Source organism: Aquarana catesbeiana, linkage group LG02 (assembly GCF_042186555.1).
Source record: "Aquarana catesbeiana isolate 2022-GZ linkage group LG02, ASM4218655v1, whole genome shotgun sequence".
NCBI classification, from domain to species: domain Eukaryota; kingdom Metazoa; phylum Chordata; class Amphibia; order Anura; family Ranidae; genus Aquarana; species Aquarana catesbeiana.
Window position 1 is genome coordinate 729288475 of NC_133325.1, and position 22941 is coordinate 729311415.

General features: G+C 39.8%; 1 protein-coding gene across 1 annotated transcript in view; it reads right to left on the reverse strand.

The window, feature by feature from the left end:
* The window catches only part of LIPI (lipase I), a 61874-nt gene that overhangs the window by 15257 nt on the left and 23676 nt on the right, over positions 1–22941 (reverse strand). The window contains exons 2-6 of the mRNA XM_073617047.1: positions 21565–21941; positions 9964–10072; positions 8196–8297; positions 4178–4267; positions 2664–2831 (exon numbers count right to left, since the gene is read on the reverse strand). Of these exons, the coding sequence (XP_073473148.1) occupies positions 2664–2831; positions 4178–4267; positions 8196–8297; positions 9964–10072; positions 21565–21941 (846 nt within the window). The remainder of the gene's footprint in view (positions 1–2663; positions 2832–4177; positions 4268–8195; positions 8298–9963; positions 10073–21564; positions 21942–22941) is intronic.

The following is a 22941-nucleotide window of genomic DNA, read 5'->3' on the forward strand; positions in this document are numbered from 1 at the left end:
CAAGTCAGTTTACACCCACCGATCCATAGAGGTGAGTGAAGGGTCCAATTAGGTCTGCCTGTAAAAAATGACAGGCGGACCTGATCGGACCCCCTTTGTGTGAAAAGGGCCTCAGGTACTGAGTAAGGTTTTTTTTTTCCATAAAAACACTAAAAAAAAAAAAAAAATTATGCTGCTAGAAGTTACTTTTCAAATAGAACTGTTCTTTGTTCCTTTAGGTTACAGATAATCATTCTTTCTTTGTTTCTACAGGTCACATACAGTATCTCACAAAAGTAAGTACACCCCTCACATTTTTGTGAATATTTTATTATATCTTTTCATGTGACAACACTGAAGAAATTATACTTTGCTACAATGTTAAGTAGTGAGTGTACAACTTGTATAACAAAGTGACATTTCTTCATTGTTGTCACATGAAAAGATATAATAAAATATTTACAAAAATACGTGAGGGGTGTACTCACTTTTGTGAGATACTGTATGTTCTCTAGCCATCTGTGTTTTTTCAATATTCGTGGTTACAGAAGGGTTAAAGGATCCTTAGTGATAAGCATCTTTAATAGAACCCTTTAAACACGATGAAAAGGCAGCCATATTGCTCTAGTCAGGAGTTTTCATGCCTACACTAATAAACTCCTAACACTCATGATGTAGTACCAACAGATCCATTACTAAACATGAACCAATTTTAAATGCATCTGTTGATACATTCAGAAAATTACCCAGGGCCTTTAAAGTGACACTAAATGTACAGTTTTTTTTTTTTTAAATAACAAACATGTCATACTTACCTTCACTGTGCAGTTCATTTTGCACAGAGTGGCCCCGATCCACCTGTTCTGGGGTCCCATGGCGGCTCTCCCGCCTCCTCCCCACAATAGATAACCCCCTCTGGGAAGCTCTCTCCCCCTAGGGGGTTTCCTTGCGGGCGCACTCCCATGTCATACACTCAACGTCCATAGCCGCCGATTGTATGACTCGGCCCCGCCCCCCGCGTCATTGGATTTGATTGACAGCAGCGGGAGCCAATGGCTGTCCTGCTATCAATCTATCCAATGAAGAGCAGAGAAGCCGTGGAGAGAGCGATGCGTGATCACGCATCAGGTAAGTAAAACAGGTGATCAGGTAAGTAAAACAGGGGGGAGGGGGGGGATGGACACTGCAAGGTGTTTTTTCACCTTAATGCATAGGATGCATTAAGGTGAAAAAAAACACGAACCTTTACAACCCCTTTAAGTGTCATTAAACCCACATTATAAAAAAACACTCAATAAATGGTGTATTATATGCTGTTCATACTCACGCAGGCACTATGAGATTTGTTTTCTGTATTCTGCAAAAAACCTGGTTGATCCTGCTGTTCTCCATCTCCCTCTTCTGTCCATAACCCCAGTTCAGTTAGGGATTTTGCAGATGTGGTTGCAACTCTGCACATGCTCAGTTTTCAGTGAGTTTCCATGCTGAGCATTTCCTTCCTATAACATCTGAGCAGCCCATGTGACTATAGAGTCACACATGTGGGTGTATACACAGTGGTAAATAATAGCCCGATCCTTCCCTCCTCCTCCATGCCCACTAACCAGCTAAATACAATGAGGGCAGGATATTACATGTAGATTCATGGAGGCTTCATCTCCCTCGTATTCTAAGACACAGGCTGGAGGGGTGTGACATAATCTGTGACTGGCAGAAATCCACCCACACAATGTTACTGCCAAAAAATAATAAAGATTTCATTATATATATATATATATATATATATATATATATATATATATATATATATATATATATATATATATATATATATATGTGTGTGTGTGTATGACAAGTTAAAACAGTTTATTGATATTATGTATTTTTACTCTGTATTCCGAAAGCTTTTTTTTTTTGAACATGTGACCAGCAGCAGAGGACTAGAAGCTCCTCCTGCTTATGTTTCCCTGCAGACAGGCTGGGAAAGATCTGGGTCATGTGACAGCTGTAGAACAATTAGGAAAAAGGTACTTAGATTTTTTTTTTTTATTATTAAAATAATTACATTGCCATCATCCACATACAGAAATAGAAGGAACAATGTAAATTAAACAGTGAGTGTTTAGTATCATTACACATGTTATAATCGTATTGTACAATCTCCTTTAGATCTACCAACAACTATGTAGTGCAGGGTTTTTCAACCTTTTCAACAAAGAGGAACCCTCGAAATAACTTTCTGGTTTCAGGGAACCCCTGCTAAAAACGACTATATCTATAACACATGATACCTTAGTGTGATGGTCAGTGGGGAGAATGCTCCTTATACTTGTGGTCATTGGAAAGAATTATCCCCTTACAGATAGCTAAAAAGATTAATGGTGTCAGTGGGAACTTATCTGAGAGACAGAAATTGCTCATTGCTCAAGGAGCCCCTAGCAACCTCTGGAGGAACCCAAGGGTTCTATGGAACCCTGGTTGAGAAACCCTGATGTAGTGCAAGGATATGCCAAAATATATATACAGACAGATTGGACAGTTTAGTTAGGTCCACACATTACACAGTTTTAGTAAATCTGAAGTTGTACGACTGTACGAAAGTTGTACAGTCAGGCTATAACGTGTATGGTAACCTTTATATAGAACAAAGTGATCTGTGAGTGTATGAAAACTGCCTACATTACCTAATACCGGACAGCCGAGGGATCCGTATACTCTGCAATCCACACATTTCCCAATACGGTAATCTTTGTAAGTTTCACAAGGAAATGTAACAACACTGCAAGACTCATTTAAAGATGCGATATACAGAAAAACTGAGCGCTGGTGATCACACTTGAAATATTCAGAGCCTGCAGGAAAGAACAAATTAAAAAATGACAAGCAAGTAATCAAAAATATACATGGAACTTTTTCCTCATTTAGTGGAAAACCCAGTTTCTGATAAATACAATTAATGAACCCTCTGAGGCCAAATTGAGAAAAGTAGAGCTTTCATAGCGTTTTCAAAACTGTCAAAACCCATCAACACATGTTCCCAGCTTTACAGCAATAACCTTAAAATACCAGCCCACCTTAACTGATGGATTCAAGAGAGTTGGAAACCACCAACTGTTAAACTGGTAAAGCTGGTTCTTCCCCAATAGTACAGAGGCTTCCCACTACCACAAGCCCCAGTCCATACACTCCAGCTTCAATAACTCAGTATAGGGGATGTCTTTTTCATCTTTATTGCTTGCAGAATTTGAAATAAAAGAGGGGCTAGGGCATAATCCAAAACATTGCAGATTAAGAAGAGGACACTCTTCTTTAGGCTCGCACTCCAGGAATCTACTGAGAACAGGGGAGAGTCCAGTATGCTGAGATCCTACAAAAGCTGTCTTAGCCCACAGCTACCTCTGGCACTTACATCCCAAAAGCACACAGTCACCAGGGATCACAAGTCCCCAGGACAGCTACATACCTTGCAACTTCCTCAGGACACGGTCCAGTGAAGGAGATAGTCCTTCTCCAGACCCAAACCCTTATGGTGAAGTCCTACAGCCAGTTCCTTAGAATGATCAATCCAGGCCCTCAGCTTAGCCACAGCAGGGACCTACAAGAACAGCTATACACTCCACGGGCTGCCTCAGGGCAGGGCTTTGGAACATTCCCTGCCGAGGAAAGAATAATATCTCCAGGGCTTCAGACCATTTATCACCTCCCCAGCCATCATTTGGACTCTCCTCTCCAAGGATTTGCCAGGCCACGATAAATAATCAGGCAACTAATTTGAATCTTTCTCCCTATGATCTAGAAGCTTCTTCCAAAGGCAGGAGGAAGCAAATCAAACTCTCAGCCTGTGAAACCCTGAACAGACCAGAACAAACAATCACTGCTCTCTTGACCCCTGTAGATAGAACTCTCAGGTCTGTACATCTGCTGCTCCAATTATAAGGGAGGTGGGTCATTCATTACCTCTTTTGGTGAATTCAACAGGACCCCCAAAATTCCAAGGCAAGTGGGCACAAAACACTCCCAAAACTCCAAGTGGGCGGAAACAGGAAACTATTCTCTCCATGACCACACAATTAAAATTCTTACATGTCCATTTAGTGAGAGCGGTTCTGTGTCTCTGCTTGAACTGTAGTGTACAAAATGCTTCAAGACTATTTAGATCTGTTGTTTCTTCAGAAAAAAATACACTCGGCAAATTTACCTGATAATATCGTTTTTGGACATCCTGGTTGGTCTGTTCCTCCATTTGGGTAGAAATCGATATTTCCTAAGCTCTCCTTATAGCCAAGACCTATTGACAAATTTGAATACATAGTTACACTAAAGGCTACACTATTATGTAAAACATACAAATGAGCTAAATATGTAATGTTTGGTTTCAGCAGACCACAAAATCACGAGCAATAAGGCCACAGCCATATCAAAGCTAAGAATAAGTAAATTTATATGGTTGTGACCATAACTCCCAACTGTCCCTCATTTCGAGGGACTGTCCCTGATTTAGACCAATGTCCCTCTGTCCCTCTTTTCCCCTCATTTGTCCCTCATTTTGGTCTGATCTATATAGTTCTATATAAAATTCACTTTTTTTCTTTCAAAAAGTGGTTCCCAGTGCTAAATCATTCATCCAATTTCTAAATTGCTGCATTTGTACATTTCAAAAGCCAATATAAAGGAAGTAGTGATAAAAAAGCACCTTTTTTTTTTTTTTCTTTTGGTTAAATCTCCTTTAAGGGGGTGTGGCAGGGGGCGTCTCCTATGCCTACATACATTTGCTATTTGCTAGTGGGTGTCCCTCATTCCCATCTCAAAATGTTGGGAGGTATGTTGTCACACATGCACACAGATATTATTATTATTATTATTATTATTATTATTATTAATTATATAGCCTATACATATTTTGCAACCCTTTACAGAGTATAGACCATTCAGATCAGTCCCTTCGCTAGCACATCTTGGCATAATATCCCTACCACAGTCATATTAAACATACTTTAGACCCAGGCACCTGAGGACAAAAAAGGGATCCATAAAAACAGGTAGAACATACAAAATCATAACAGAAAAAAACATGTTTCTACTCAACTGACACTCAAGACCCTAGTGTTGTTTATTACAGGAACATCCTTCTAAAAATGCCATTAAGAGACTAAATCAATTTTGTAAATTCTACTGCCGAATTAATGCATGTCCTAAGGCAGTGTTCCAAAACTCTTGCACAAATCCCACTAAGTGTCCATGCGCTGTAGCTGTCCACACAGCTAGTTATATAGCATGGCTGAGACAAACTATTCCACCTGTGCAGATCTGAAGTCACTTACAAAGTCAACATGACTTGATGATAGTTATCTGAATCAAAACCTGTACTAAACCTATTTGTGGATTCAGAAAGGAATTTGTTTCAACCACAGAAGGTTAACAGAAGATGCTCAGGGGAACTGGAGTTGGGTTGTTTTTCCCTCCTTCCTGGGGATTGTAATAGAATGAACTGTCATATACTTGTCATTGTTTTTCAAACTAGTAATTTATGGAACTAAAGGCACATCTAAAGATTTTTAGTAAGGGTCTGCATAGATTACAGAGTCTTGTGATTAAATCCATAGGTGTTCAAAACGATCAGAAGACTCCTTTTCAGCTGGGTATTAGTATTTTTATTCAGAATCGAGGACATTATATGATCTTTCAATAGTAGTTCAGGATACAACAGCAATGCCAGGAGCTTTGAGGATAATCAGAATACCTGTTGGTGGCTCTGCAATTTCTGGACTAGAACATTGCACTTTGATGTCCACTTGCAGGGTCTTCCAGCGCCTAGCAGAGCCTAAAGTGGAACTTCAACCAAAACAGAAGTTCCACTCCCCCGCCACCCCAACATACGGTATGTGGAATTATGATCAGAGTAAAAGTTTGGCAACCCATTCACCCCCCCCCCCCCCCCCGTCCCTGCCAGCAACCTCCTGGGACATGTCAAAAGTCCCAGGAGTTTGTGGGATCAGTGCAGCTCATGCATGTGCAGTGGAGAGCAGGCTGTGAAGCCACAAGGAGTTACTATACAGCTGTCTTTCCACAGTTTACATGAAGGGCGGGGACCTGAAGAACAGGTAAGGACCAGCCCTGGTGAGGAATGTGCTGGATCCCTAGACAGGTAAGTGTGTTTTTTAAAAGTCAGGGCAGATACAGTTTTTGTAGTTGTTTAATTTTTGGAAACCTGACTATAGCTCCTTTAGAGGCATTTATTTTTCATTTTTGATAACCTCTGTCAGTTTTTTGTCATCTTTGTCCCTTAACTTCCTGTCCCAGGATGAAAAAACATCCTGTTTGCTTTGTATTGCTTCCTTTGTGCAAAATCCCCGGTGTTCCCGCTAGTCACTCTGCTTTCCTATCAAAAACTGACCTCACTAAGAAGGAGAGCACAGGGTGGTCAGTTTTCTAGCTGTGCTGGGAACTCAGCCTGTTTTCCTCTGACTAGACTTGTCCTGACATGCCCCCAATCACAGCCATTCACTGGGAAAATCAGTGTGCTGCTGTTTTTCCTCCCCCAGCTCTCTGAGCTCCTTATGCAGCTGAGAACAGAGGATATGTGATGATTTATTTAGAATAAAAAAAAAATAAAAAAGGGGGAAACAAATGGCATTTACAATGTTTTATATACGTAATAACTATATATATATATATATATATATATATATATATATATATATATATATATATATATAGTTATTATACACACATATACATACATATACATATACACACACACATAGACACACACAGGCGTACATACATATACGGTGATGTTTTGCCTTTCATTTATATTTTAATGAATGGTTGTATGAGGGTTTACATACTAAATAATCAAAATAGTAACCAACATATGTAACAGCAAAAGTATGAATGCACAAATAGTCGCAGCTCCTGTATGCTTTGTATAGACTGTTTTAAACAATAACAAGAATAATTTTTAAAAAAAGAAATAATTGCAGTTTCAACATGTTGGGTCTACAGAACCCGGTCTCGCGCCTCACCCAATTCTATGCATATAAGGATCTCATGTGAGGAATTGCAGGTAGCCTGTCTTTGGGTCCTAATGTTTTCTTACACCAAATACAAGACCTGCTTACATTCTATTGTCTCACTTTAGATTTGGAAAAAGAATTTATCTGAACAGACATTATTGCGGCTCTTTTCCTGCCTCTTAGACATGATTCTTTCCATTGTCTTAAACATTTACAGAAATTTAAAAGAAGGATAAAAATCACTTATAAATAAGCAGTATATGCTATAAAATATTTAAACTGGAAGATCAAGGCTATGGATGAGCAAGGCAGGAGCAGATACGGCTCTGAATAGCATAAAACATTTTATGTGAACATCATCAATAAATTAAATTACAGCTGTCTCGTCGATTTCCATTCTCTGAAATTGTTAAAAGACTTTTCTCTCTTATCTTTCCTTTAGGAAATCACGGCTAATATATCTTTTCCTTCAGATAATCGAGAACAGAAAATAAAATCCTGATATACTGCCTGCAAAGCCATAACTAATTTTTCAATTACGGAGTCTGAAGCTTCAGAAACAGTCCAAAGATGCAAACCAACTTTTCAAAGATCATTCTATAAGGCTGCATTGTCTTCCTTCTCTGCTAACTAAATCGAGGAATAAATTGTCCATTTATTTGTAATATATTTCACTGAGCAGATCAGCACCAAGCACAAACAAAATATAATACAAAATAGCAAGTTAGTTCATGGAATAAATATTTTGGCAACATAAAAAAAAAAAAAAAAAAAGAAGAAGTGAAAATACCTAAGCTTTGGTAAAAAAACAAAAAAAAAACAAAACAAAATGAACCCTGTTTCAAACAATCAGTCCACCCAAAATTCATTTTTAGTCATACATGGAGCCTAGTGAGTTGAGTTAACATCTGGCCCCTTATGTGTCTTGGATTCTCCAACAATGAGAGCTCGTTACAGTAATTTCGGTCTCTATTCCATCCAGACCTAGAAGTTTTGGGTTTTCCTGCCCACCTTGTCATGTCTCAAGTTCTTCTGTTAGAACAAAATGAAAAAAACTTACTGTGTGGAATCCAAGCACAAATCTCAATAGAGCTCCCAAGAGAAATAAAAGTGTTGTTCATTTCTCCAGCATCTACCAAAAACCCTTTAAATTTGCTTGATAATTAATTATATGTAAACAGCAATGCTTAAAACACATACCATCAGTGTCTGAGTGAACAACATCCACAAATTGTGCATCAGTATGGTGTAATCTGTCCTCAGGGGGCTTCCCATTGAATAATGGACCAGCTGGATCCAAGCCTACAGAATGATGCAAGAAAAAAAAATACAGACATAAGGACTCTTCAACACCTACTTCTGATCCATATGAAGCAAGATTATCTATAGATCACTCCAATATTTTACAAATACACTATATTACCAAAAGTATTGGGACACATGCCTGCACATGAACTTTAATGGCATCCCAGTTTAGTCCGTAGGGTTCAATATTGAGTTGGCCCACCCTTTGCAGCTAGAACAGCTTCAACTCTTTTGGGAAGGCTGTCCACAAGGTTTAGGAGTGTGTCAATGTAAATGTTTGACCATTCTTCCAGAAGCACATTTGTAAAGTCAGGCACTGATGTGGATGAGATGGACTGGCTCGCAGTCTCCACTCTAATTCATCCCAAAGGTGCTATTGGGTTGAGGTCAGGACTCTGTGAAGGCCAGTTAAGTTCCTGCACCCCAAACTCGCTCATCCATGTCTTTATGGACCTTTTTTGTGCACTGTTGTGCAGTCATGTTGGAACAGGTAGGGGCCATCCTCTAACTGTTCCCACAAAGTTGGGAGCATGAAATTGTCCAAAATGTCTTTGGAATGCTGATGCCTTAAGAGTTCCCTTCACTGGAACAAAGTGGGCCAAGCCCAGCCCTTGAAAAACAGCTCCACACCATAATCCCCCCTCCACCAAATAATTTGGACCAGTGCACAAAGCAAGGTCCATAAAGACATGGATGAGCGAGTTTGGGGTGGAGGAACCTGACTGGCCTGCACAGAGTCCTGACCTCAACCTCCTCATCCACATCAGTGCCTGACCTCACAAAATGCGCTTCTGCATGAGTGGTCAAACATTCCCATAGACACACTCCTAAACCTTGTGGACAGCCTTTCCAAAAGAGTTGAAGCTGTTATAGCTGCAAAGGGTGGGCCAACTCAATATTGAACCCTAGGGACTAAGACTGGGATACCATTAACGTTCATGTGTGTGTAAACTACAGGCGCCCCAGTACTTTTGGTAATATAGTGTATATTAAACACAAATAATTTCTTTCTTTATTCCATTATCGAACCATCAATTTACACAGCATTTTACATATATTGTACATTCACATCAGTCCCCAACCCTGTAAGGTGCTTACAATCTAAGGTTCCTAACTCACGTTCATACATACATACACTAGGCCAATTTAGACAGGAGCCAATTAACCTACCAGCATATCTTTGTACAAGAGCAAACCAAAATACTCGGGAGGAAAGCCACACGAGCACAGGGAGAACATGTAAACTCCACGCAGGGAGTGCCGTGGTTGAGATTTGAACCTGCATCCCTAGTGCTGCTAGGCAGAAGAGCTAACCACTTAGCTGCCCTTAGAAGGACTTTGGCAGATTATACCACTGGCTAGGGAATTGGAGGTTGGACAGACCGCATTAGTTCTGATGTCCTGCTATATGCATTTGTAACCACTACGAAGAAAAAAATCCTGTATTTTCTATTCAGTTTGTGTTAGGTCTTCAAATTGCTTCCCAAGCAACACATCAGAAGGTTTAATGATGGAACCTGTATAATTAAACAGTATGTAACCCCAAAGTACTTTACTAAAAGGATCCTAAATTCTACATGAATTTGTTCAACACTATTACATTTATCTCTTCACGAAAAACAAAAGTTGAAGAGTGCATTAAGACAAATAAATAAATGATTACCAGTGATACGGTTGATGGAACCATTGTACATTTTTCCAACATATCCAGAAATGTGTGCGCCGAGACTGACACCTATCATATATATTAGGTCTAAAGAGCCTCCTTGGTCCTGGAAAAAAAAATATATTAAATAATAATAATGATAATAATAATAATAATAATAATAATAATAATAACAACAACAACAACAAATTGAATTCTGTAAAAACACTACTGATTAACCAAGGGTTTTTTCCTGAATGTATAAATTAGCTTCCCTTACAAAGTGCAGATTGGTGGATAACATTTTACATACATACATACAGGACATGAAGGGGTACATTTATTAACACAGTTGTGTTCTATTTACAAATGTCACACCATGCAAACTGATGAAATCAATCACAGTTCATAGTCCACATTTTGCAACTGAACGCTTGTGTGTGCCGCAACACTTCCTGTTTAGCGAATGCCTGAAACCAGTCTGCTAATGTCTGCAGGTCATCACACTTTTGTCGCAAGTGTTATGGACTAGATTATGGCAGAATCAAACACAGAAATCAGTCACATAATTAAAGAAATATTAAACCCAAAAGCAAACATATTGCAGCTTAACAATTCTAAGATGTGATGGCTGAATTTGTTTTCTTTTAAGGCTTTCTTTCTTCTATTTTCATATGGTGATCCAACCAGTAAGACTGTTTGTCAAAAGAACAAGCTCTCTTTCAGATGTATCAGTTTACAGGGATGAGACAAATCATTAAAAACCGACAGGGGTACTTAGAATGATCAGCTTTATTTCCATATGCCCATCCTCTCCAAGGTGACCCCTATGGACTTAGGTATGTGTTATGCATGTTGAAATTTATTTTGGGCTCATCTATATATCATGAAGAACAATGGGTGGCTTTAATTGGGTCATGTTAACTGGGAAGTTTGAATTCGGAACCTTGAAGTTCCGTCACAGCTAGCTTCACAGGCTCAGTATGTTTATTATTAGGTGGCCTTCACAGGCATGCGAGGAAAGTACCAAGAGCACTTTATTTGTCAAATATTTCTCAAGGAAAGGTGATGGACTACCACTATTGAGAAAAGTGTTACTTTTGTACACTATGGTGTCCTTTTATGAAAGTGCGGTAAAATACCGCTTTTCAGTTCTCAGGCATTCTCAGAGGAGATCGCTCTCCTCTGAGTGCCTGTTTATGAAAGTGTGTAGATCGCTTCTCATGTTGAGTTGAGGAGCGATCTACAAACGCCGGGAACTCCTGAGAATGGCTCCTCTCACTGTAATCTCGTGTGATATAGCGGGATTACAGTATGAGGAACCATAAAATACAAAGTGTAACACGAATCAGCACACATTATTCCCCAACATATTAATAAAATAATAAAGATAAATTCCCCCTACACAATATACATTAACCTAATTATAAAAAAAACATTGTTTTTATCAATATTTAAAGATCATACATGTTCCTATTTAAATGTGAATGGTGTATAGTAAATGAATGTAATGCACATATGTAATGCAGCTATATACCATTCATATAAATGCAAAATACATTTATAATCATTAAAAAAATAATTTTAATAAAGTATACAAGTATAAATATTTATTAATAAATTAAAATAAAATATATTTCATTATAGATAAACATAAAAATTGATAAACTGGTGCGATGCGAGAACACTGCGAATCCACTGCGGGTTCCCGCATCGCACCGACTCGCATGTCAGTTCACACTGCCATATGCGAATCGCTGGGGAGTGTCAATACATTGTTAAGGACACCCCCAGATCAGCTTGCATATCGCACTGCGAACTGACAGTTCGGACATGAATCGGATCGCATATGTGTGATCCGATTCTGGTCCGAACAGAAAAAAGGGTCCTGTGCGTGTTTGCACCGAATGCGGTGCGATATCAGCCATACTATCTGTACAGCTGATATCGCACCGCACAGACATCGCATGTAATGTGAATGGCAGTGTGCTGCAAATAACATGCGATGCCTGTGCGATGTCCGGCATCGCACAAGTGTGAACTGGGCCTAAAAGTTAACACCCCCAAATCAGTTCGCATATCGCAGTGCGATCTGCAAACTCGGACAGTAAGTCGCATCGCACAGAGATCGGATGTGATTTTGCACTGCGGTGCGAATCACATCCGATCTCGGACACCGCAGCAGTGGGAACTGGCCCTAAATCATATTGCATTTGCACCAAAATGGTACAGGACCCTTTATTTGGTCCGCACTGGAATCGGATCGCATGGGTGTGAACACCCATGCGATCCGATTCCTGCACCATTACATAGTTCGCACTGCGATCTGTGAAATGATCTGAGGGTGTCATTAACTTTACATTGACACCCGCAGTGGTGCGCAGATGTCAATGTAGGTGCGATGTGAAAACCCGCACAGGAATCACGCTGGTTCACGCATCGCACAAGTGTGAACCCAGCCAGAGACGTGAACATCTAAAAAAAAATATATATATATATATATATATATATATATATATATATATATATATATATATATATCTCTATATGTATCTATATGTATCTATAGATACATATAGATATATCTATATGTATGTATGTATGTATGTATGTATGTATGTATGTATATATATATATATATATATATATATATATATATATATATATATATATATATATATATATATATATATATATATAAATATATATACACACATATACACACTATAAATTCCTATCCTGCTGGTTTTGGGGTGTGTAATGGTGGGGAAGGTGTGCTCTGACTGTTTGGTGAAGTCAAAAGACTTCTTTCTTTCTCCAGAATAATCAGCCAGTTTCAGGCTTCTCACTCTGATTCTCCACTTCTGAAATGGTGAATCAGAAAGTGAGAATTCTGTCACAGATCGCCAGTGAGGTGTGGAGATCGCACCTTCATAAACTGGCCGTTTCTGTGAATTCTCACTGTGCTGAGATAATCAGCGGAGAACATGTTCTCCGCTGATTATCTCAGTTTCATAAACTGGTAAAGCGCTGAGATCAGCGGTGAGACTCGGGATCGCCGCTGATCTCAGTTTCATAAAAAGGACACCTATATCTTCCTCTGGAAGGATGTAGTGAGAGAGAGAGAAAGAGGGAGAGAGAGAGAGAGATAATGATTGTATTAACGCATTTATGGTTGTGTGCACTGTAATACAAGAGGTGTGCTACTGGCCAGATCACCAGATGAAAAAACAGAGGGGAAAAAACTAAAAAAACAAAGAAAAAACAAATGCAGCCACCACGTCTAAGGATTGGTAAGCTGCAATATAACCCATTGCATATATGGGTTTAATACCACTTTAAGGAATGGAACTGATGCACAGTTGCATACTGTATATATATATATATATATATATATATATATATATATATATATATATATATAAGCACTTTAATTTTTGAAACATTTTTTCATCATATAAGATTTTTTGGAAGTGAGCACAAGATTCACGTTTAAGATATTTGTTTGCACAAGTGTATGTTTTCACATATCATTGTGTTGACACTTTATTTGTTTATATAGTGAATATACACATTTGTCATATGTTAGGAGAACATAGTACCCTGTTTCCCCGAAAATAAGACCTAGCGTGATTGTTGGTGATGGCTGCAATATAAGCCCTACCCCCCAAATAAGCCCTAGTTAAAGTCCTTGTAGGTCTTATTTTCAGGGTAGGGCTTATTTTCGGGGAAACAGGGTAGAGCTTATTTGGAGGGTAGGGCTTATATTGCAGCCATTACCGACAATCACGCTAGGTCTTATTTTCGGGGAAACAGGGTAATAGCATAACATTCACAGGGTGTATTGATTTGTTTCACAGGTGTTAATTACAAGCCATTTATTATTATGAGATTGTAGGATTTTTATATTTGTGCTGCTCATTTCCCTTTTATCTGCATCAACTAGTGTTTTACTAGTACCAAGTTTTTGTTTTGACAACCTGAAAGAAATTTGTTTGAAATCTTTGCAAATTTCTTAAAAATAAAAAACTAAAAAAATCCCATGTACATAAGTATTCACAGCCTTTGCTCAATACTTTGTTGAAGCACTTTTGGCACCAATTACAGCCTCAAGTCTTTTTGAGTATGATGCTACAAGCATGGCACACCTATTTTTGGGCAGTTTCTCCCATTCTTCTTTGCAGGATCTCTCAAGCTCCTTCAGGTTGGATGGGGAGCGTCGGCGCACAGCCATTTTCAGATCTCTCCAGAGATTTTCAATTGGGTTCAAGTCTGAGCTCTATTTGGGCCACTCAAGGACATTTACAGAGTTGTACCGTAGCCACTGCTTTGTTATATTGGCTGTGTGCTTACAGTCGTTGTCCTGTTGGAAGATGAACCTTCACCCCAGTCTGAAGTCCAGAGCGCTCTGGAGCAGGTTTTCATAAAAGGACGTCTCTGTACATTGCTGCATTCATCTTTCCCTCGATTCTGACTAGTCTCCCAGTTCCTGCCACTGAAAAACATCCCCACAGCATGATGCTGCCACCACCGTGCTTCACTGTAGGATGGTATTGGCCAGGTGATGAGTGGTGCCTGGTTTCCTCCAGACACGACGCTTCCCAATTAGGCCAAAGAGTTCAATCTTTGTTTTATCAGACCAGAGAATTTTGTTTCTCATTCTTCAGATGCCTTTTGGCAAACTCCAGGTGGGCTGTCACATGCCTTTTATTGAGGAGTAGCTTCCGTCTGGCCACTCTACCATACAGGCCTGATTGGTGGAGTGCTGCAGAGATGTTTTTTCTTCTGGAAGGTTCTGGAGCTCTGTCAGTGTGACCACTGGGTTCCTGGTCACCTCCCTGACTAAGGCCCTTCTCCTCCAAACGTGGAGTTTGGCAGGACAGCCCACTCTATGAAGAGTCCCGGTGGTTACAAACTTCTTCCATTTACAGATGATGCAAGCTACTGTGCGCATTGAGATCTCCAATGCTGCAGAAATGTTTCTGTACACCTCCCCAAATCTGTACCTTGATACAATCCTGTCTCGGAGGTCTACAGATAATTCCTTGGACTTCATGGCTTGGTTTGTACTCCGACATGCACAGTTATCTGTGGGACCTTATAAGACAGGTGTGTGCCTTTTCAAATCATGTCCAATAAACTGAATTTACCACAGGTGGACTCCAATCAAGTTGTAGAAACATCTTAAGGATGATCAGTGGAAACAGGATGCACCTGAGCTCAATTTTGAGTGTCATGGCAAAGGCTGTAAATACTTATGTACATGTGATTTTTTTCTCTGAAATCTTTGCAAATGTATTAAAAATTAAAAAAACAAACTTCTTTCAAGTTGTCATTATGGGGTATTGTTTGTAGAATTTTGAGGAAAATAATGAATTGAATAAATTTTGGAAAAAGGCTGTAACATAACAAAATGTGGAAAAAGTGAAGCGCTGTGAATACTGTCGGCGCTATATAAATCCTGTATAATAATAATAATAATACTTTCCAGATGCACTGTACTATCTTTTTGTTCAAGGCCAACAGTTAGAGTTCTAAGCATGTTGTTACGTGTTTAGCTATCCATTGTTAGTGGCTCTGCAGAAATATAGATTGTTTACTGATCAAAATAGCTCAAGCTGATATTTACACACACGCCTAAATAAATATAATAGCTTTTGATCAGAGAGAGTCTGAAAGAAAACAGCTCCTGCTCTCTTTATAAATGCCATAACGTTCGGAGAATCCTGTATCATGGGTGAACACTGCATATTAGATTTGTAAAATTGGGATTATATAAACAATAAACAAAGCAAGTAAGCCATTAGTTTTTGTTTTTTTGTTTTTTATGACAGAATATTATGTTGTTTTACTTTAACATTTTCTCTAATAACAGAATTCTGTTATCTAAAACTACCTGACTGGTTGGCAATATTGGCCCTGACACAGACCCTTTTCATGTGAACCTTTAGAAGGTGGCTTCTAATATATTATACAGACATGCTATGTGTATTCAATAGTGTTGACATTATGGCTGCCCTATGACTCAATATTTATCAAAGGCAGCAGGGGAAAGGTCCTATTGTACAGTCACCAGGAGATATATAGTTTATTTCAAGATATATATTTTTTGTGGCTGTTTTTTTATCTTTACTAAACAGGACACGCCGAGATTTCTAATTCCTGTGCGCTCTGCCTGTGAGGAATTTAGATTTAGTTCCAGAGAGCAGTAAATGTCTAATGTTACTCTCTGTGGCCTTTTGAAGTATAAGCTGACACATGCCTTTTCTATACACTGTGCTGTATATAATAATGCGGAACGGAGATAACTTGTTTGTGACTCATAACACATTCCTTCTTAGTCGGTACTAAGAAAATGACTCACATCTACAATACTCATTTTAAAATCGAAAGTGGAGACATTTCCGAGGTTATGAAATAAACAACGCATAAATACATGATGCTTTGTTTTCCACACCCTATAAGTATACCTTTCAACCTTCTGAAATGATAAAGTGACAGCTTTTAGCACACAAGTATGAAGGGAAAAGGACACGTCCCTGCCATGGGCTTGGTTACACTGGCCACAAAGATCTGAAATGCGGAAAATAAATTTAAGTGCTTCTTGTACCTTTTTTTTTTTATCCCTGATAAAAACTACTTTCTTGCCTTCCATCAAACTGATGGTCTACAAGATTAACACGTCCACACTTGAAGTCCCACCACTGCGCCAGGAAAAATAAATGAAATGAAAATAAATTAAAATAAAGAAAGCTGCCACTTTTAATAAAACAAATAGAAAACATATACCTTAAAGTAAATAGTGGCGCTAGTGCCTAAATACGGTACAATGAACAACCAGTGACAAGTGTTAGTCGCTATAACAATGGCAAATGCAATAACAGTCAGTGATTAAACCGTCCATAAATAGGCCATAATGGCTCCAAATTAAGTTAAATAAGACTTGTGGTCCTCCAAATCTTCTACCAACCCACGTGCATTTAGTGATTCCACTCTTTTAGAAACGTACTCACCAAATGAAGATGCCTTGCACTCTCATGCTTGGCAAACAAACATTAACCCACATAGGGTTAAATCATCCAACAATATCCGATCGTGAATATGGTGTCATGTCCTCTCCATCGCCATGTTGATCACAAACCGCACCTGTGCCTCAGTAGGAGGCGGTCCGAACTGCACTAGAGATTTTTGTAGGCAGGTGCAGTCTATTTTCTCCACTGTTGGTAGCGCTTGACCACGGCAGCATTGCAGTTGGAGGGGAAGTCAAGAGGAACAGGATTCCTATGGTTTCCTGGGTCACTAAGGAAGCTATCCTATTGGATGCTGCCACCCCATATGACTTGCAGCCATCTTGGGTCAGGCAGACCCTAACTAAGGCCTTAGGTAGCTAGGTGGGTAGTGTAGGGGCGGGTCAACCATCTGACATCTGATCCAAATAGTGGCGGGGAGAAGTTCCAGATGAGTAGGGAAAGGATAGGGACACACCATCCTTTCTGGACACCTCCCCATTTGGACACGGACTGGCCAGGCCGCATTCCACCCCTCAAGACAGATGTTGTTGGCATACCCAAGACCTGCTCTTCTACACACCTTTCTTGGATTCTCTGAGTGTTTCTGATCGGGCGCCTTCCCTCTAGGCTTGTTGTGTATAGCTGAACTTAAACATTAATATAAGTTCTGTTCTCTACAACTAAACTCTGAGTGCGCCCCATGCTGCACCAACCTGCAAACTTGGTTCTGTTTACCTGGAGAAGAAAAGGATAAGGACATTTTGTCAAGCCTTATTGCACCCCCTTTGTTACCCAGAACCTGTGTCACTGTCCCACCCATATCACCCTGCTTCTCTGTCACTGCCCACCTCGTATCACCTCTGTCGTGGCACCCCCTCCCCTTGTCACCCAAAACATCTGTTACTGCACCCCCAATGTCACCAAGCAACCCGTCACTGCACCTCCAGTGTCACCCAACACCATATCACTGCACTCTTTGTCCCTCAGCACCTCCGTCACTACACCCCCAGCGTCATCCTTCACCTCTGTCACTAAAACCCTAGTGTTACCCAACACCATGTCACTTCACTCTTTGTCCCTCAGCACCTCTGTCACTGAACTCCTAGTGTCACTAACACCTCTGTTACTGCATCCCCCGTGTCATCCATCACCTCTGTGAACCCCTAGTGTACATTATTATTGAAGGATAACTCTACAGTATCCATCTTTTTTTTTTTTTCAAAGGACATAGGGATTATAGCAGACGTTCGATTTATGTAGATGCACTATTGATTATATTTGGTACCCTTTTGCAATTTTTCAATAACCTAAATTTCTATCCTGCATTGGAGTATGCACGATGGTTATCCTTGTTTGTCTGCAGAAGGTGCTATTGCGGTTTATCATACTTTATGGTTTATTTACGCAGCTGTGAAACTTTACTCATATGATTTCAAGGCCTGTACTGTATTTCATCATCTCCTTTCACCTTTGTATTTTGGGTCATGTGGCCAGATCAGAGTTCACTTTTAGGCCTGATGCACATTGGGAAGAGAAAAAACACCACTTTAAAGGGGGTTTGGCTTTTTTTCCTGCTTCTACATGCCCCTCTATGTTCGCCTAGGTCTCCATGCTTATATGCACACGTTTACAGGCGTTTAGAGGCAGAAAAAAAAAAAGAACATCACTTGAGCATTCAAGAGGAGCGTTCCAGCAGAAAAAGAAAAAGCCAAACATGCCTAAATGCGCATAAAATGCATCTAAGCACACCTAAGCACTAGATGCATTAATCGCTTGAGCGTTCATTAATGTCAATGGCCAGGATAAATTATTATTCTGGCCAAAGAAATGAATGAACGCCCAAATGCCTAACATGCCTAAACGCATTTGTAAAACTTGGCTTTAGGCTCATTTTTAACGCTGCTTTTCTCCTGCCAGGAGAAAAGGAATTCAGAAGAGCTGGGTAAACACTCAGTGTGCATGGGGCCTTACATTATGTACTGTGCTGTGTGTTTGTGAGACCCAAGTGTATGTTTTTTAAAACTTGTATTGATTTCAATTACGTTTTAGAAGTTTGAATTTTATGGGTGCAGCTTAGGATTGTTTTTGTTTATTGCATTGTTGAGCTTTATTTTGAAAACCTTCTTTTTATGATTGATTATTTAACAATTTTGATCACATGTTCTTCCTTAAAATGTATGTAAACTCCAACTGACTGACATTTGGTTTGTTGAAACACTAATGCCATGTACACACGATCGGACTTTCAACAAAACCATGGGTTTTTGTTCGAAGGTTTTTGGCTCAAACTTGTCTTGCATACACATGGTCACACAAATGTTGGCCAGCAATTACGAACGTAGTGATGTACAAGACGTACAGTGAGCCGATAAAAAGGAAGTTCAATAGTGATGCATGATTCTGAGCATGCGTGTTTGTACTTTGGACTTTTGTCCAACGGACTTGTGTATACACGATCGGAAAATCCGACAACAAAAATTTCTTGGCGGAAAATTTGTGAGCATGCTAGCCAACATTTGTTGGCGGAAAGTCCGATAACAAATATTCGATGGAGCATACACACAGTTGGACTTTCCGCCAACAAGCTCACATCCAACATTTGTTGTCGGAAAATCCGATCACGTGTACGGGGCAGAAGGGGTTCATCTACAAAAAAAAATGTGGATAGCAATTTGCCCAATAAAAGTCCAGGTATATTAATTCTGCACAAAATGGACAAAAACAAAAAAACAAAACAAATATTATTAGGTTAGTTCCTGTGCTGATCTAAATGTTTAATTTAGAACAGAAAATACTACACTTGGCCACTCAACAGCACAAAGTATCATAGGAAATTCCTATGATGCTTAGTACCATCTAGTGACCAAATGCAGTAATTTTGGTCTTAAATCAATGAAATATATTCAACCAGCACAGAAAGCAATCTAATAAGAACATGTTGTTTTTTCCCTTATTTGTATGGAACAATGTGTATGCACCTTCCCTGGGTACATTCTATGCAAACGATTTGTAAATACACCCCTAAATATCTAAGTAAGCTTTTTTTTTTTTTTTTTTTTATATAGATATAAACAAACAAACATTTTTTATGCTTTGTTCTGTCTCAGTGCTGCTGTTCTCCAACAGAATCTTTGAAGTTACTTCCTGTCTACATGCATGCACTCCAACTGCTGCATATAATTTCTCAGAACGTTTGATGGTGACAACAGTGGACAATGCCTGTGCAATGTGCATTGGCACAGCCACTTGTAGTCTCTTTAAGGTAAGTGTAGGACTGGGTGACCATACAGGGGATCAACTGGGAGAAAGAGACAAAGGGGTTGATTTACTAAAATTGGAGCGTGCAAAATCTGGTGCACCAGTGCATAGAAGCCAATCAACTTCCAACTTCAGCTTGCTCAATTAAGCTTTGACAAAAAAAACATGGAAGCCGACTGGCAGGGGCAGACTGACAACTCATGGGGCCCCCCGGGCAATAGGAGATTATGTGTCTACTCAGTGACACTTGAGAAAGGAGCGCGCATGCGCCTCACGGACCTTGCGTATGCTCTGAAACACGTTGCGTTTTTCACAGTCATTGACGTCACAGGCTGCTTCCACGGGTTGGCTGCTCCTCTCCTCTGCAGGACTGGCTGTGTTCCGTCCCGGCTCCCTGCCGTATTGCAGCATGGATTTGGGACACTCTTGGGAACTGACTACCCCCATACCACTTTCCTCTGACACACATCCACCTGCCTAAAGCACCGTTGTGTTTTCAAATGTAAGTGGCTACTTTTTATCTTGTTAATTGAAATAAACTTTTTACTTAGAGGCGCTCCTCTCCTATTGTTTTGTTTTTGTTTTGTTTTTTTGCTCTCTTCCAATGACCAGACTTGTCCTGACACTCTTTCCCCACACAGCCATTCACTGGGAAGCTCAGTGTACTCTTGCTGCTCCTCCCCCCAGCTCTTATGCAGCTGAGAACAGAGGGAATATAATCACTTAAAAAAATAAATAAATAAAAAAGGTATTGATGTTTTTTAATATCTATACACAAATGTTTTGCCTTTCATTTCTATTTTGAACTGAGTGGATTGTCTTACAAGATGATCGTTTACAATCACTTTAACACTTTAACATAGATGTGATTTGATTAGGTGAATGGGTTTACGTATACTTCTCCCCTATGCCAAGCAAAAGGTATCCATACAGGCATTCAGTTCTGATCTAAAGTACAATCATATGTACTTTACCATGTATGAAATATAAATGACTACAGGATGATATATGTCTTTTTCTTCTCTTCTTTACTATTAAAGCAGATGCAGTATAAGGTGGCCTGTCCATATTCACTGATTAGTTTGGAGGGTCAGATAATTCTTAATAGACCAATTTGTTTGCTTCTAATACAAGGACCTTAAATTACACTGCATCATAATACCCATTTCAGAGCAACCTGAAAGAAAGAGTTTCCTATACTGCATAGTTATCCATGAATCCTGCAGTACTTCCAAAATCTACTGCTACCTTATTAGATCAAAAGCTACTTCTGCTCATGGTTACCAGAAGTGCCCCCCCCCCCCCCCATCAATGGTGCGACCCATGGCAGTAGCACGATCTTAGTTCTTACCAACATCTTGTCAATGAAGTTTTTCAATATGTCAGCCACTTTCCTGCTTTTTGCAGCAGCATTGTGATAGATCACAGTCGTGGCTCCTCGGTTCCAGTCCACTATGATGACATTAAAGTCATCGATAGCAAGCAATTTCTGGACAATTTCATCCAGCCACACAGGAGGAGATCCGGTAGGCCGATAGCCATGGGTGATGAATATTGTTTTTCTTGATATATTCAGATACTGAAAAGCAGTTGTATTCTCCAGGTTCAGATCCCCGGCACAGTTTGGATTTTCCCTGGTGTAAATTAACAACTGGACCTTCAGTCCTGTTCCAACAACAGCGTCATGTAACCCGAGATCGGTGAATTCATAGCATGTTTCTTCTGTATCTGAAAAGGAAAAGAATTCAGAATGCTTTAGTATGCGTACATTTTACTGACCGAGTATTTATCAGGCATCACATAAGACTAGCGTTCTGGATTGTGCCCATGGTCAGGCTTTAAAACAGGTAATTTTTTTCCCTTCACTGATGTGCACTGATGAGGCTGCACTGATGGGTGGCGCTAATAGGTGGCACTGATGAGGAGGCACTAATGGGCAGCACTGGTGGGACTGCACTGATAATCAGTATCCTGATTATCAGGGACATCGTCTTGATTATCAGTGTCGATGTCCCTTTAAACACAAGCCTGTTATCGGCTCTTTTTCTCACCTCATGCTGTCAGCGTGAGGAAAGAAAAGCCAATAACCGGCTTGTGTTGGCATCGGTGATCAGCTGTCCTTGGACACAGCTGATCACATGGTAAAGGGTCGCTGCAATTGGCCCTTTACCCCAATCTGTGATCAGTCTGAAGGACTCTGTGATTATAGAGTGCCCTGCAGGGGGTGCACAGGAAGCGCAATCATGGGAGGACGTCAATAGATGTCCTCCAAGCAAAGTAAGACAATGCTGTAGCCATCATATGGCTATAGCGTGGGCAAGAAGGGGTTAAAGAGGAGCTTCAGTTAGTTTGTAAAAAATTACGAGTTAGCAGTAACAAATACTGTAGCTGCTGACTTTTAATAAAAGGACACTTAGCTGTCCAAGGAATAAGAGCTTTCTTCACCCATGCCAGCTCTACGCCGTGTTTTGCATTCCCGACATGTTTACTGTGGGAAGCCAACTGACTCCTTGTGGCTTCACAGCCAGCTCCCCACTGCACATGCACAAGCTGTGCTGAATGGTCACACAACCTCTTGGGACCGGTAATGTGTCCCAAGAGGTTGTAGACATTTCATTTACAATGGGGGAGAGCCAGAAAAGTGGAACGTCCCCTTTTGTAACAAAAATTTCAGTAAAATAAATAAATAAAAACACACCACACACACACCGTTTAAAAGCAGTTATGA